The sequence below is a fragment of the Oncorhynchus mykiss genome, chromosome 16 (assembly GCF_013265735.2).
Source record: "Oncorhynchus mykiss isolate Arlee chromosome 16, USDA_OmykA_1.1, whole genome shotgun sequence".
NCBI lineage: Eukaryota > Metazoa > Chordata > Actinopteri > Salmoniformes > Salmonidae > Oncorhynchus > Oncorhynchus mykiss.
In genome coordinates, this window is record NC_048580.1 from 71864965 (window position 1) to 71882925 (window position 17961).

General features: G+C 41.2%; 1 protein-coding gene across 3 annotated transcripts; it reads right to left on the reverse strand.

Moving 5' to 3' along the window:
- Positions 1-1385: 1385 nt before the first annotated feature.
- Positions 1386-16891, reverse strand: alx3 (ALX homeobox 3). Of its 3 annotated transcripts, none has more exons than XM_021567127.2 (4): positions 16426-16891; positions 4416-4693; positions 2964-3026; positions 1386-2502 (listed from the first exon to the last, which is right to left on the reverse strand). In XM_021567127.2, the coding sequence occupies exons 1-4, from the start codon at positions 16787-16789 to the stop codon at positions 2140-2142; spliced, it is 1068 nt and encodes a 355-aa protein (XP_021422802.2). In that variant the 5' UTR covers positions 16790-16891; the 3' UTR covers positions 1386-2139. The 3 variants fall into 3 exon arrangements, with proteins under 3 accessions (XP_021422802.2, XP_021422801.2, XP_036803613.1); XM_021567126.2 differs by having other exon boundaries at positions 2919-3026; positions 16426-16889; XM_036947718.1 differs by lacking the exon at positions 16426-16891 and adding an exon at positions 4855-5060 and having other exon boundaries at positions 2919-3026.
- Between the last annotated feature and the right edge of the window lie 1070 nt (positions 16892-17961).

Sequence of the window (17961 nt, forward strand, 5' to 3'; positions counted from 1 at the left end):
CAGGAGTGATGGTGGCTGATAATGGGCCTCTGTACGCCTATGTAGATATTACATAAAAAAAATCAGCCCTTTCCAGCTACAATAGTCATTTACAACATTAACAATGTCTACACTGTATTTCTGATCAATTTGATGTCATTTTAATGGACAGAAATGTGCAAAAAACAAGGACATTTCTAAGTGACTCAACTTTTGAACGGTAGTGTATATATACTGTATATTTATTTTCTGGAGTCTGACATTGCTCATTCGCATATTTCTTAATTTCTTTATTTTTATTTTGGGAATTTGTGTGTATTGTTTGTATTGTTAGGCATTACTGCACCTGCAATAACATGTGTAAATGACCAAAACTATTTAACAGTACAGTAGAGTTCACTACAGTAAAGTAGAGTTTAGTTCAGTACAACTCACTGTACTGTACTGCACTGTACTCAACTGTACTGCACTGTACTCCACTATACTGTACTGCACTGTACTCCACTGTACTGTACTGCACTGTACTCCACTGTCCTACATGGACATCCTGTGTTGGTCGGTGCTCAGTGGATTAGAATGCTTGTTACAGTAAATGGAAAGAGAGGGTGCTCATGGGTAGGTGTCAGTAAGAGGTGGGAGTAGTAACATTAACTGGAGAGTGAGAGAGACAGACAGACAGACAGAAAGAGAGAGTGAGACAGACAGAGGGAAAGGGAGAGAAAGAGAGAGAGAGAGAGACAGAAAGAGAAAGGGGGGAGGGGGGGGGTTGTCCGGACAGACTGTTTTAGCACTCTTGCTTTGACCACCAGATGATGAGCTGAACATAACAGTCAGTAGAAGGGAGGACAGTAACAGGAGACACTATGAGCTGAACATAACAGTCAGTAGAAGAGAGGACAGTAAGCAGGAGACACTATGAGCTGAACATAACAGTCAGTGGAAGGGAGGACAGTAACAGGAGACACTATGAGCTGAACATAACAGTCAGTGGAAGGGAGGACAGTAACAGGAGACACTATGAGCTGAACATAACAGTCAGTGGAAGGGAGGACAGTAAGCAGGAGACACTATGAGCTGAATATAACAGTCAGTGGAAGAGAGGACAGTAAGCAGGAGACACTATGAGCTGAACATAACAGTCAGTGGAAGGGAGGACAGTAAGCAGGAGACACTATGAGCTGAATATAACAGTCAGTGGAAGAGAGGACAGTAACAGGAGACACTATGAGCTGAACATAACAGTCAGTGGAAGAGAGGACAGTAACAGGAGACACTATGAGCTGAACATAACAGAATGTCAGTGGAAGGGAGGACAGTAACAGGTGATCCAACTGTGGTTTGTGACTACTACGATTTCCTATCGTAGCCAATTCAGTTGCAGTCATTACGTTACAGATTGCTTGGTATTTCGAATTACAAATTTTAATCACTTAATACGTCAAAAACAAAATTTGATATCAGTAAAATCACTACAACTAATTGGTATGTCTCATGAAGGAGATATGTGGCTGTTTGGTAACGGAATTACAAATCACAATTACAAAGGAAATATTTATTATACTTACAGATGGTACATTTAACCAAAACTAAAAGTAAGTGTTGATATTAGTTGGCAGGGGTCTTTATACTACAATATTATTGTGTTTTTGATGTATTTCTGATACTTTTAAAACTTTTTTTCTGGTAGATATTTTCTAAGAACCCCTTTTTCCATATGTTTGACCAGAAATCAAAGCCTTTTATTTTATGACAAATGTTCAAGATGGAAAATGGTTTCTATGCATTCATTTCCCACAAAATATAGACTCTTAGTTTTAATTTGACACCCAGTTTTACCTGTTTGTATTAACTTTATATGTTCGTCCTTTTTACATGGAAATGCCCAGGGATAAAATACCTAACAAACTCAAAGGTTGAGTTCATGTCATGTTTTTGAAGTCTGTGGGTTTACGTTTTCGGGAGAAAAATAGCAGAGTGTGTGTATACATATTATAGTGAACCACAGGAGAGAGTTTTGACTTCTGCTGTTATCAACATGCAGTAACACAAACACATGGCCATAACTATCCATGGGGTAGCTAGTATACAAGATTGAGTTTGAATGTGTGTGTGTGTACATTGGCTCAGTCAGTACATAGTAGGGCCCTGACACTGTGGTGATCATGTAGGCCAGGATAGAAGACTCCCAGGGTCCTTAGCCTTCATCCGCAGGGCCAACAGGCTGGATGGCTTATACTCTGTCTCGGGCCCCGGCTCAAAGGAGTGGCCCCCGAGGGCCCCAGGGAAGCTGTGGAGAGAGTAGAGGCTATTGATGCCAGGGTGGTGTGGGGGGTGATGGTGAGGGTGGTGGGGGTGGCTGGAGGACGGGGGCATGCCCATGAAGCCCATGGAGGAGAGGTTGCTGTGGGGATGGGGGTAGGGGCTCATACAAGAGGAAGACATGGTGTCAGGGCTCAGGACACAGCCCCCGCCGGACCCCCCGCCCCCTGCTGCACCAGCTCCTGGCCACAGGTTGCTCTGCATCTAGAGAGGAAGAGAGTACGTCAGATTAGATTGAGGGATGAGCGTGCGTAGGAGTGATGCCACCTGTCGGAAGACAGTACCTGGTAGGTGGAGATATCATATGTAGTAGCAAAGTGAACTATGTGTGTCAGTGTGTACCTGGTAGGTGGAGATATCTTAAGTAGTAGCAAAGTGAACTATGTGTGTCAGTGTTTACCTGGTAGGTGGAGATATCTTTAGAAGCAAAGTGAACTGTGTATGTCAGTGTGTACCTGGTAGGTGGAGATATCTTTAGAAGCAAAGTGAACTGTGTATGTCAGTGTGTACCTGGTAGGTGGAGATATCTTTAGAAGCAAAGTGAACTGTGTATGTCAGTGTGTACCTGGTAGGTGGAGATATCTTTAGTAGCAAAGTGAACTATGTGTGTCAGTGTGTACCTGGTAGGTGGAGATATTGTATGTAGCAGCAAAGTGGTTTCGCACCTCCTGGATCTTCCCATAGCGTTCCCTCTTCCTCCACTTGGCCCGGCGGTTTTGGAACCACACCTGAATGGAGAGAGAGAGAGAGAAAGGGATCAGAGGACATCTGCCACTTACCGTAATTCACTTTCAAATGCCAAAGTTTGTCGTAAGGCAACAAACAAAAAATCTTAATTTGAAAGGACTGAGCAGCAGTTCTACTTTACTTTGCATTTCTGTACATAAATATTGTAGCCTATAATCTGGCTGTATTAACTGTTTTCAGGATGGTACTGCAAACTACTACAGTTGCAAACTGAGACAGTTACTGTAGTAGCCAGGATAGGGTACTGAGATAGTTACTGTAGCAGCCAGGATAGGGGACTGAGACAGTTACTGTAGCAGCCAGGATAGGGGACTGAGATAGTTACTGTAGCAGCCAGGATAGGGGACTGAGATAGTTACTGTAGCAGCCAGGATAGGGGACTGAGATAGTTACTGTAGCAGCCAGGATAGGGGACTGAGATAGTTACTGTAGCAGCCAGGATAGGGTACTGAGATAGTTACTGTAGCAGCCAGGATAGGGGACTGAGATAGTTACTGTAGCAGCCAGGATAGGGGACTGAGATAGTTACTGTAGCAGCCAGGATAGGGGACTGAGATAGTTACTGTAGCAGCCAGGATAGGGGACTGAGATAGTTACTGTAGCAGCCAGGATAGGGTACTGAGATAGTTACTGTAGCAGCCAGGATAGGGGACTGAGATAGTTACTGTAGCAGCCAGGATAGGGTACTGAGATAGTTACTGTAGCAGCCAGGATAGGGGACTGAGATAGTTACTGTAGCAGCCAGGATAGGGTACTGAGATAGTTACTGTAGCAGCCAGGATAGGGGACTGAGATAGTTACTGTAGCAGCCAGGATAGGGTACTGAGATAGTTACTGTAGCAGCCAGGATAGGGGACTGAGATAGTTACTGTAGCAGCCAGGATAGGGGACTGAGATAGTTACTGTAGCAGCCAGGATAGGGGACTGAGATAGTTACTGTAGTAGCCAGGATAGGGGACTGAGATAGTTACTGTAGCAGCCAGGATAGGGGACTGAGATAGTTACTGTAGCAGCCAGGATAGGGGACTGAGATAGTTACTGTAGCAGCCAGGATAGGGGACTGAGATAGTTACTGTAGCAGCCAGGATAGGGGACTGAGATAGTTACTGTAGCAGCCAGGAAAGGGGACTGAGATAGTTACTGTAGCAGCCAGGATAGGGGACTGAGATAGTTACTGTAGCAGCCAGGATAGGGGACTGAGATAGTTACTGTAGCAGCCAGGATAGGGGACTGAGATAGTTACTGTAGCAGCCAGGATAGGGGACTGAGATAGTTACTGTAGCAGCCAGGATAGGGGACTGAGATAGTTACTGTAGCAGCCAGGATAGGGGACTGTAGGATGTGTAGGATGTGATGAAGAGGGGGATTACCTGTACACGGGCCTCTGTCAGTTCGGTCCTAAGAGCCAGCTGTTCCCGGGCATAAACGTCAGGGTAGTGAGTCTTCTGAAACACTTTCTCCAGCTCCTCCAACTGGAAGGTACTGAACGTGGTACGGTTACGACGCTTCTTGTTCTTGCCCGATAGGTCGATGGAGTCTGCGATTGAGTCTCCTGTTTGGAGACCATTGGTTGGCTCCTTCAGCTTGATGCAGAAGTCTGAGCCAATCACTGGGTAGCCCATGGGCTTGGGACCCACCTTCTCTCTGGCTGAGGGCGGGTAGAGAGAGAGAAAGGAGGAAGATAGGGCTTACTATAAGAAAATGTGTGTGTGTGTGCGTGAAAAAAGTAAATTGCTGTGTTTAAGCGAGGCTCTGATGTCTACCAGTGGTAACATTGTCACACAGAGATATTCAGATTAAACAGCCAACCTAACATTAATGTCCACTGAGGCAGCAACGAAATATTCTCCATAATAACAAACAGGATTCATTAACGTCCACTGTAAGAGTATCACGATGTTCTTAATAATGATGGTCGGACCAAGGCGCAGCGTGAGTATAGTTCCACATCTTTTAATGAATAAGTGAAACTGAACACAAAATAACCAAACTTACAAAGACCCGTGACTACGTAGTGCTCAAACACACTTATACATAAACAACATCCCATAACCCACAGGTGGACAAAATGCTACTTAAATGCATGATCCCCAATTAGAGACAACGATAACCAGCTGCCTCTAATTGGGAATCATACAAATCACCAACATAGAAAATCAAACCTAGAACCCCACATAGAAAATATAAACTAGAACAAAAACCCCTAGTCACGCCCTGACCTACTCTACCATAGAAAATACAGGTTTTCTATGGTCAGGACATGACAAAGAGGCATCAACGTAATTATTCTCCATTAATAATAAACAGGATTCATTAACGTCCACTGTAAGAGGCATCAGCGTAATATTCTCCATGAATAATAAAAAGGATTCAGCCACGCAGACTTGTCTTTTCTCAGGAGATTTGACTAAGATCTGAAGGAGGACGTTGATTTGGAAAGGAGTGAACGTTCCTATGTTGTCTCAGGGGTCCAACTGGTCTCTTACAGACCTCTGATAAGAGGTGAGAAAAACAGGCCAGATGAGCCACGAATAGAAGACAAGCAACTATATGTGAAAAACACTAAGTGAGCTGCTGACGGAAATTGTTTTACAGTTATGCACAAATTGGTATGAGATAGAGTTGGAAATAAACACGCGTTGCTTTTAAAACTTGCTCTTTTTTTTCTCTTAATTTAGTATTTTAGTTTGAAGTCTCCTTGTTATGGTTTTAATCAGATCTGACCAGACACAACATTCCAGACCACTGCAACACTGTTTGTTTTGACCCACATTATAAATGAAGGTCAAGACCCCCTGAGCAGAACTCAAACTGATGTGTTTTGGGTTTGAGGAGGTTTCACGTGGACCTAGTGTTTTGGGATCATGTTATGGACAGAATATACTACAGATTCTTCCAACTAATTTAACAAGTTCAAAGTTTATTTTTGAAGACTGAAAATATCGTTATCGTCTCATTTTTGACATTGTGAGTCCCAAATCATTTGAGTTTTTAATTCAATTTAGAAAGTTAGACATTTGACCAAATTTGATACAAAGTATAATTGTGTGTATAAAATAACAAGGCATGGTCAAATATATGCATTTCATGACTATGATAGATATGACACACAGGCCATCTATTCATTTACGTGATACAAGTCACTTCCTTGTAACTGTACTGGACAGTACCATTATGGACTCCGGGAGTGTTTGGATGACTGGACAGTACCATTATGGACTCCGGGAGTGTTTGGATGACTTGACAGTACCATTATGGACTGGATGTGTTTGGATGACTGGACAGTACCATTATGGACTCCAGGAGTGTTTGGATGACTGGACAGTACCATTATGGACTCCGGGAGTGTTTGGATGACTGGACAGTACCATTATGGACTGGATGTGTTTGGATGACTGGACAGTACCATTATGGACTGGATGTGTTTGGATGACTGGACAGTACCATTATGGACTCTGGGAGTGTTTGGATGACTGGACAGTACCATTATGTACTGGATGTGTTTGGATGACTGGACAGTACCATTATGGACTCTGGGAGTGTTTGGATGACTGGACAGCACCATTATGGACTGGATGTGTTTGGATGACTGGACAGTACCATTATGGACTGGATGTGTTTGGATGACTGGACAGTACCATTATGGACTCTGGGAGTGTTTGGATGACTGGACAGCACCATTATGGATGTCACTGGACTAAAACATTATGGATGTTTCACTCGGGCTGTGTTTGGATGTTGTTCTTCATGTTAATGATGGGGTCCCAGAAGATAATTATTCTCTCTCGGTCCCCTTTGTCTTATCTAGACTTTCCCCATGTCCTATCATTAGGCTCACTCAGAAGACAGTCGAGAGCAGTCATTCAGCATAGTCCTAATTAACTTCCTGTCCCAAACAGAGAAGTATTTTTCTTTGAAAAACCCTATTCCCTACAGAGTGCACTACTTTTGACGAGGGCCAATAGGTCTTTGCTCAAAAGTAGTGCACTATTTATGGAATAAGGAGTCATTTTGGGACACACCCCTGATGTTGGTTTAGAATAGATCCAACCTCACACCATAGTTCACCTGTGGTATTGTGTGACAAAACGGCACATTTTGAAAATGGCCTTTTATTGTCCCCCAGCACAAGGTGCACCTGTGTAATGATCATGAGGTTTAATCAGCTTCTTGATATGCCACACCTCTCAGGTGGATGGATTATCTTGGCAAAGGATAAATGCTCACTAACAGGGATGTAAACACATTTGAGAGAAATAAGCTTTTTGCTGCATTGTCAGACATATTTTTGGTAAAATGTCAAATTTCGGGAGCATTGAATTGGGTTTAACGGTTTCTTAGAATTTAAAATATATATATATTTTTACATTTTGTATTATTCATTTTTGGACTGTGCAGTTAAAGAAATGTCAACATGGATGAGATCTGGGGGTTAGGAATATCTAGTCAATTCATCATCCCTCTAACTCACTATACTGAGATCTGGGGGTTAGGAATATCTAGTCAATTCATCATCCCTCTAACTCACTATACTGAGATCTGGGGGTTAGGAATATCTAGTCAATTCATCATCCCTCTAACTCACTATACTGAGATCTGGGGGTTAGGAATATCTAGTCAATTCATCATCCCTCTAACTCACTATACTGAGATCTGGGGGTTAGGAATATCTAGACAATTCATCATCCCTCTAACTCACTATACTTATATACTTCTTTATATAACATTTTAGGCTATGTGCTATACCATCCCCCCTGCTTTTCAATCTCTAAACCCTAACCCTCTCCCCTTCCAAGCACCAATAGACAAAACAGGAAGACTAGTCTGCCTTTGAAGGTGTGTGAGTCTGACTGTGTCCCAGAATGTTGGACAGCAATCAAGTGTCATGTGGACACAACATATCTCTACTCAAATCTGAGTCAGAAAAACAACACTCAGGTTAAATTCACAGACAGACTGACGCCAAATGGATGATCTTGTCCAAAAAAACAAGTATTCTAATCGTACCAATATTTGGGGCTGTCTGTATCTCATTCTTACATGGTCCACAACCCCATATTTAAAAAAAAAAGTTGAATGAAAACCCTTTCATTAAGGGTTTTAACATTTTTTTTAAAAAAGGGCAAATCCATTGTAACAGAATTGCGATTTGACACCGATTTTTCACTTTAACATGTATGCCATACAAAAAACATTTGATTTTAAAGTTTAACAAACTGTGCACTATGCACAAGGACTACTTTGGACAAGTTACATTGAAAAATCTGAAGCAATCATAAATGTCTATGTTTCACAAGTTTGGACGTCACCGTACAGCACAGCAGAGTACAGTACAACACAGCACAGTAGAGTTCAGTACAGTACAGTAAATATGTCCAATACTGTACATTGTACCGTACTCTACTCTGGTGTTATAATCTCCACCCGGCACAGCCAGAAGAGGACTGGCCACCCCACATAGCCTGGTTCCTCTCTAGGTTTCTTCCTAGGTTTTGGCCTTTCTAGGGAGTTTTTCCTAGCCACCGTGCTTCTACACCTGCATTGCTTGCTGTTTGGGGTTTTAGGCTGGGTTTCTGTACAGCACTTTGAGATATCAGCTGATGTACGAAGGGCTATATAAATAAATTTGATTTGATTTAGTGTGCTCTACTCTACTGAACTCTACTCTACTGTACTGAACTCTAATGTACAGTACTGGACTCTACTGTACTGGACTCTACTATACTGTACTGAACTGTACAGTACTATACTCTACTGAACTGTACAGTACTATACTCTACTGAACTGTACAGTATTCTACTGTACTGAATACTGTACTCTACTGTACTGAACTGTACTCTATTGTACAGTACTGTACTCAACTCTACTCTACTATACTGTACAGTACTGAACTCTACTGTACAGTACTGAACTGGGGCGGCAGGGTAGCCTAGTGGTCAGAGCTTTGGACTAGTAACCGGAAGGTTGCAAGTTCAAACCCGCGAGCTGACATGGTACAAATCTGTCATTCTGCCCCTGAACAGGCAGTTAACCCACTGTTCCCAGGCCGTCATTGAAAATAAGATTTTGTTCTTAACTGACTTGCCTAGTTAAATAAAGGTAAAATTTTTTAAAACTGTACTCTACTGTACAGTTTTGGTAATTCCGTTACCAATTTGGTAACAGAATTACAAGTTTGAATCACTTAATTATTCATAAACAAACTTGATATCAGTAAAATCACTATAACTAATTGGTAGGTCTACCTTTACTTGTTACTCCTGTGAACTTTCATTATCCTCCCTCCTCATGAGCGAGAGAAACTAGAATATATCTTAAAGATCAGTGGGTGTTTGGTAACAGAATTACAAGGCACAAGGCAATATGTGTTGATATTAGTTGGCAGGGGTCTTTATACTACAATATTATTGTGTTTTGATGTATTTCTGATACTTTTAAAACTTTTTTTCTGGTAGATGTTTTCTAAGACCCCCTTTTTCCATCTGTTTGACCAGAAATCAAAGCCTTTTATTTTATGACAAATGTTCAAGATGGAAAATGGTTTCTATGCATTCATTTCCCACAAAATATAGACTCTTAGTTTTCATTTGACACCCAGTTTGATATGCTCCTATGAACTTCACATGTTGGTGCTGATTGATCCATTTGGATGGAAATGGCTGAAAGGGGGACAACAGAAATGGGGATATCTAGTCAGTTGTACAACAGAAAGGGAGATATCTAGTCAGTTGTCCAACATAAAGGGGGATACCTAGTCAGTTGTACAACAGAAAGGGAAAGGGGGATACCTAGTCAGTTGTACAACAGAAAGGGAGATATCTAGTCAGTTGTACAACAGAAAGGGGGGATATCTAGTCAGTTATACAACAGAAAGGGGGATACCTAGTCAGTTATACAACAGAAAGGGGGATACCTAGTCAGTTGTACAACAGAAAGGGGGATATCTAGTCAGTTGTACAACAGAAAGGGAGATATCTAGTCAGTTGTCCAACAGAAAGGGGGATGCCTAGTCAGTTGTACAACAGAAAGGGAAAGGGGGGTACCTGGTCTGTTGTACAACAGAAAGGGAGATATCTAGTCAGTTGTCCAACAGAAAGGGGGATACCTAGTCAGTTGTACAACAGAAAGGGGGATACCTAGTCAGTTGTACAACAGAAAGGGAGGATACCTAGTCAGTTGTACAACAGAAAGGGAGGATACCTAGTCAGTTGTCCAACAGAAAGGGAGGATACCTAGTCAGTTGTACAACAGAAAGGGAGGATACCTAGTCAGTTGTACAACAGAAAGGGAGGATACCTAGTCAGTTGTACAACAGAAAGGGAGGATACCTAGTCTGTTGTACAACAGAAAGGGAGGATACCTAGTCAGTTGTCCAACAGAAAGGGGGATACCTAGTCAGTTGTCCAACAGAAAGGGGGATACCTAGTCAGTTCTACAACAGAAAGGGGGGATATCTAGTCAGTTCTACAACAGAAAGGGAGGATACCTAGTCAGTTGTACAACAGAAAGGGAGGATACCTAGTCAGTTGTACAACAGAAAGGGAGGATACCTAGTCAGTTGTACAACAGAAAGGGGGATATCTAGTCAGTTGTACAACAGAAAGGGGGATACCTAGTCAGTTGTACAACAGAAAGGGGGATACCTAGTCAGTTGTACAACAGAAAGGGAGGATACCTAGTCAGTTGTCCAACAGAAAGGGAGGATACCACTATGTTCAACAGCAGAGAAAACCCCCTAAATTTTATTTTTTCAGCTTGAAATTTGATGACTTTTCCTAGAGTGAGCCCAACATTAGAAAAAGTGAAACATCACCTTTGTTTATATTTCCATGAGAGCTGGACACCACCAGGGTACAAAGATTGTCTTAGGGTCATTTTTGACCCGGCAGTTATTAAATAATTTACACACCACAAAAAAAAACACAAAGACACACACACACACAATGATAAATGTAGATTGTGTGCTGCTGATTGAACTGAAACTTTCTTGTGCATGTGCAGCATCTCCCCTCCACAACCCCACACATGACTCAAGTTCACAGACAAAATAAAAAACAATTTCAGACAAAATAAAAAACTATTTCAGACAAAATAAAAACAATTTCAGACAACTAATTGGGAATGCAGTCAGAGGCAATAAAGGTGCTGCAGATGACAGTACCCCACTGTTCTCTCTTTGCTGAAGCCATGAGTGCACGTTTCAGTGCCCAACAGGTCGTAGATCTGATTTTTTCAGATGTCCGGAGGAACAAGAGAACAATGATTTAGAAGAGGAGGAGGTATCTGAAGAAGATCACCATGGTTGGCACAGTTAGAAAGAACAAGCCTGAGCTCCCCCCTGCACTCCTCGCAACAAGGGGGAGAGAGGCCTTCTCATCAAAGTTTGCCATCACCACCACTCTAGTTTCTTACCTCCCAAAGAGGAACCAAGAATGTGGTCCTTCTGAGCACACTGCACAAAACGGCTGAGATCAGTGATCGTGAGGACAGGAAGCCAGCCATCATCCTGGACTACTACCACAACAATGGAGGCATGGACAACCTGAACAAGGTGATTGGAACTTACAGCTGCAGGAGAATGACTGCCCGCTGGCCCCTGGTCATCTTCCATAACATCATTGATGTGTCCTCATACAATGCCTTCGTGATATGGAACAAGATCAACCCTACCTGGATACCTGATAAGCAGAACAAGAGCAAGGTGTTCCCGGAGCAGTTGGGACAGGCACTTGTAATTCCTCATTGGACAATATATAACAATATATCACTATGTTGCCAAAAAAAAAGTTCAAGACTGTTATTGTTTCCCTTCAATAAAAATGCATTCAAAACTACTTTCTGCACATTTCTGCTACTTTCTTTGGCTATACAAGTGCTCTCATGCTAAAAAAAAAAACAGATGTTTACACCTATGCAGTACCTTTAGCAATACTAATAATAATAATAAGCCTCTACTTTAGTAAAGAAAACAATTATGACAGGTGTGTTGTAATAAAAACAAGGGGTGTCCACTGATTAAGTGCAGTCTTTCTGCATTGTGAAGAGGGAAAACCCCAGATATTCACAACGTTTCTTCATGCAAAATAGATTTGGGGTTTAACATTCAATTAAGCTGCTTTATTTTAGTGAAGGCGGGTGATTTTTTTTTTTACCCCTTAGGACAAGGGGAGTATACGTAATGTTAAGACTACACAAGGGTAAATCGACAGCCACGCCGCCTGGGTAACAGTGGGTTAACTGCCTTGCTCAGGGGCAGAATGACATGTTTTTTTTTACCATGTCATCTCAGGGATTCGATTCAGCAAACTTTCGGTTATTGGCTCAACGCTCTAATCACTGTGTGTGTGTGTGTGTGTGTGTGTGTGTGTGTGTGTGTGTGTGTGTAAGTGTGTTTGCATGTGTATAAAAAAGTATTAATTCAAGACCAAAGAAATAGAAAAGTATTCATTTTAAATCAGACCATGGTATTATCTAAGATGAAGATTAACTGTAGAGATAGAGTATCTCTATCCACGGTTGTCTTTGGCAATAACATGAATCAGACTGCTGTATGTTATTCTGCACACACAGATATATCACTGTCCTTAACAGAACTCACATCCCTTAATAAAGGCAACTTTAGAGGATGGATTACAAACGTCAATAAATAATACTGAAGAACCACGTCATTTCCTAAGACTCGAGTTCACGGGATATTACGTTTACTAAACTGTTTCAAACTTGGAACGCTGTGTTGGTGCATGTCTCAGGCCGAAGAAAATAATCTTTATCTTTAAGTGAATCTAGTTCTTTCAGTTTATTATTATTTAGAGAATGTTCTGAATGTGCTTAAATATAATAGATAATATTGCACCCGAAAAATATTATGATGTAAAAAAAAAATGTTTTAAAAAGAGACTTCCAGAGTCAATATTTTTTGCGCTTCAGAAACAAAACATAACTTTTTGATTAAGAAACCTTCTCAATTTAAAATGAACTCCAGTTGTATTTGGTTTTTGTTTGTTTCGTTTATTACTGTATTTTGTGCAGAATACATATGATTGGTGTGTTTATAAGATGTTTATGGCACGGTGGAAGCTCCCTCCACCGACGCCGTAATCACGCACCTAGACGGCTCAGGCTAAAATAATGACGTTTTTTTGATGTCGTTGCACATTCATTTGAGTCGGCCTAGCCAATTTCGGTGGGCTGGCTACATTATTTTGTAGTCGTCGTCTAGGCCTATAATATTCCATGACTTTAAAATCGTGTTTTAACATCTGATTCACATTTTATTTTCGAATAATTCGAAAGGGCAACATTGGGGATATTAGGTTCACCAAAACAACTAAATTCTGAAAAGGAGCTCGCAAGGAACAAAATAACAGGCCTAATTCAAGATGTTCGGCCTACAAAGGTGTAACAGATGTGAAACGGCTAGCTTAGTTAGCGTGGGCGCTAAATAGCGTTTCAATCAGTGACGTCACTTGCTCTGAGACCTTGAAGTAGTAGTTCCCCTTGCTCTGCAAGAGCCGCGGCTTTTGTGGAGCGATGGGTAACGATGCTTCGAGGGTGACTGTTGATGTGTGCAGAAGGTCCCTAGTTCGCGCCCGGGTATGGGCGAGGGGACGGTCTAAAATTATACTGTTACATTGATGCTGTTGACCCGGATTACTGGTTGCTGCGGAAAAAAAGGAGGAAGGTCAAAAGGGGGGTGAGTGTAACAGATGTGAAACGGCTAGCTTAGTTAGCGTGGGCGCTAAATAGCGTTTCAATCAGTGACGTCACTTGCTCTGAGACCTTGAAGTAGTAGTTCCCCTTGCTCTGCAAGAGCCGCGGCTTTTGTGGAGCGATGGGTAACGATGCTTCGAGGGTGACTGTTGATGTGTGCAGAAGGTCCCTAGTTCGCGCCCGGGTATGGGCGAGGGGACGGTCTAAATTTGTACTGTTACAAAGGCATAGCAGCATTCAGGGCCTCGTTTCCCAGAGCCTTCGTAGCGTTAAGATGGATCATAATTAGAACCATTTTAAGATGTATCTTTAGTAGCCGAGCTGTTTCCCAGAACCTTCGTTAGTAACGTTGCTGTTAAAAATCTTCACACGTCTACGAGTGATCCAGACCACTCACAGAGCAGCCAAAGTGCACCATTAGATGTTTTTGGCCCTTCCGCGTCACTTTAGTCACAGACATCTCAGCTAGTAACGCGAGCGGAGTGGTCAGTATGTTAGAGTTAAATTTAGGCAATATTCCGAAATCTTAATTTAGGCATTAACTCTGAGTTCAGGTAAATTCAGGTAAGGGCTAAGGTTTGGGATAGGCTTTAAAAAAAACATCCCAAAAACAACTTTCTATCGCCTGATTCGAAAGTGTAACCTTTGGAATCAAAGACAGATGCTTGAAGGTAACAGCGCTCATTGTTGCCTCCCGATGTCCCCAGACATGGATGACCGTTGAATACTGACTTGCATCACGGGTGACCTGTCCTGCCTGTGTTTAGGCTGGGTATCTGTCTGACTTTGACGGCTGATAACTTCAGAGCGAAGTGGACTACAAATACAAAGTTGCCAAAGTATTTGCAATTGTTACAAACAAGTGAAAGATAAAACAAATCTTCAAACGAAAACCGTGATGACAGCATTCAAATGTAAATAGGCTAAGCCTAAATGGGTCGATATATTTCAATCATATTTAAATCATATTGAGCTTTATTTTGCCTCTAGGCTACTGTCTGTATTATTATTTTTGCCTCAATATGTTTCATGTGTGACAACATGTGCCAATCTGTGATTTAGTGCATTATTATTGGGTAAACATAATACGCCACCTCAATAGTTGCAGCCATAGATGGTAATATCTCTCTAGGAGCTAATCCGTCGTCAGTATTGTGGAATAATCCGAATGTTAAAGTAAGATTTGAATGGAGAAAGCTGATCCGACAGCAGCGCGGCTTATTCTTTCGATCCAATCAATAGGCCTACTAACCACACGACACATGGTCTAACGATGCACTTAGCGAAGGTACTCTCTACTTGTTTTTTTGGGACACACTTAAAAAGTTGGCTCGTAAATAATGATGGTACGATCATCGTAATGCTTAAATTACATGGCAAGGCCCAGATCTACAAAGTCATTCCGTTATTTTTGAGGGATTTCTTCAGCCGGGGCCTGCTGTGTGGACTAATAAACATCCGTCCTTTGATGGTCCTTTGGAACGTTATCCTAAACGATAGAAAACAAGCTAAATAATTAGGTGAACAATTAAAAACAGACATTTGGACACATAGACTGTACATAATGATTCAGAGCCCCCCCCCCCCCCCCCCAAAAAAGTAGGATTTTCACATAAAAACGCAGGTTCCTGGTTTTACTTCAATATTTAAATGTGTTAATTCAATTTAATGTATTGTTTAATTTACCATTTTTGACTTGACATTTACTCTCAATTTAAGAATTTGAGAGTACTTGCCGTGTAGCTCAATTTTGTGGGCAATACATTTTTGTTGTTGTTACTTTTATTATACTCTTAAACATTATATGCAAATTTACGTTAAAAAATGAGATGACCCATTCCCACTTTAAACAAGGTCATGCGCATAACTGCGCATAACACTTCATGCTGGAGGCACATTAAGCATCTTACTATGCTTGCAGTTCCACCTCCACTTCCGTGTTCTGCAATGCGTGATAAAGTGTGTTAAAATGGCAACAACAACAAATCAACATTAAGATATGATCACTGAAAGTAACTGATCAAAAAGAGGAAGTAGATCTAACCAATAATAACAGTTTGGGAATTAATACACTTCTGTTGGAACTACGCCCTTTTTTTTAGACGCTGGACTTAATGTATTAGTGTTTGTGAAACAGCAAAAGTTAAGTATATTATACATCAGAATACCTCATGTTGGAAATACTAAAAAAAGCTGATGTAAATAGTTACGTAATTTTAAAAAAAAGGTAGAACTAGCACAATATTGTTTACAGTGTTAACAAAGTTTTTTATCCAAGCCCTTGAAACATATGCATAGGCTATGTGCAGCGCCAAAGAAACCCTGAAAATATATTTATCCACTGGTCTACAAAATAGGTGAAAATGTAATTTTGAAACAATTTGAAGTAGCTGACAACAAATGTTGGTCGCAATTATCTTATCACGGGTATGTATCTTCTTCAGAATGGATATTGCATAATGTTTGACAAGTCAAACGGTTTCCACACGCAATAGAACATTATTCAGTTAGGCCTATAGCATTTAGGTAAATACATTATTATTATAATTATTGTGAGTATTATTATTGCATTTCCCCCTATTTTCGTAGAGAGGCTATATCTTTTTCACAGTTAGCCTCACACTGATGGCCGTGATTTTTTTATTTAAAAAAAATAAAATCTCCACTTACCCTCGGAGTTGTTTTCATAAAACGAGCCCTTCCCGCTTATTGATAAACCATTTTGATCCTGATTAATATTTTCCATATATTTGCTATGTTTGTTGGGCGAGGCGCGAGGGTTCGTGGGAGCTGACCCGTGCGTAAAGTCCGCGGGTGCGCCGTCATTAAATCGTCCCATGGAGCTCGAGCTGTAGAAGTCACCCTGACCACGGAGACTCAGACGGTGCGCGAGAGGAAGGTGTGCGTTTTTCTGAAGTTCGTCACAGGGAAGAAACGAACCCGAGGAACTATGCTGCTCCAAACCCGGTGAGTTCTCTGGTGGTGTCCTGTTTGGCTGCGAAGAGAAAGACAAACAACTATCCGTCTCCATCATGAGGTTGGTCCGGAACGCACTTTAACGACTACCGGTTACAGTGAAAGCAAGGCGCCTGTGCGAGCCCGAGAGAGTGGGTTTTTTCTTCTTCTCTTCATTTCAAAAGGGTGGGATTTAGGAGATCAGGAACAAAGACCCGTGAAACAGGGAGGACCAGGCGGGACAGCGGGCAGATAGGCCTATGATCCGCCAATAATTCAATCACGTGTGGTTCCTGTCGCTACAATTAACAATCGAACTCCTCTTTCATTTAGTTGTAAAAGCAAACATATTACAAATCGGGGCAGGAATAGAGAGAGCATTTTACGCAAGGCAAATTACGCACAGATCCAGGTATTTTGTTATGTTCAGTGCCAAATGGCCAAAAACGCACAAGGAAAATAATGTTGCCAATGATGCCCTAATTTTTTCCACTGGGTTTACAGGTAACATTCTTGTTACATTACCTGGGTTTATTAATGTAAATGTAACAGTAAATGGTAGTGATTGAGGTCAGGGAATGTAGGGGATATCTATGAATATCTCTTGTATTAGTTTGGATCATAATCTATTGGCTAATGCATGCACAACGCTTGATTTATAAGCAACCTCAAAATTCGATGTTGTTTTTTTGTACCCATTTCTAATCTAAATTGCATTAGATACATAATTTCAGGATAACACTGCCCAAACAGATTGAGCGATTTGTTAGGCAAAAAAAAAAGAACATTGAAACGACATGGCTACATTTTCAACAAAATTGAACTAAAGCATTTTGGTTGAAGATAAATATGACCGAAAGTCGACTAAATAGACCAGATAACAGTAATGCGATAGCTTTTTTGTGTTTTTTTTTGCAAATCATTGAATAAAACGCAGGCCATCGTAGAACCAACCGTTCAAGCAATATCAACAGGATTTGACCATCTACTTCTGGGGAAGTTTAATAATGCATATAGTACAAATAAAACGGACACTCAATGAATTATTTTGACCACTTCTATGTGCCAATCAAAGTCTCTGGACCATCTGAGCGTGTTGACAGCGTCGGTCATGAGCAACCTCTGTTTTCTAAGGCCTACAAGAAACTTGTTTTCATAATGATAAGAACAATAATAGCTATGTAATGAACAAAATATTTTAAGACCAGTGTGAATATTCTTTCCCTGGTCTATATTGTCAAACATATCGAT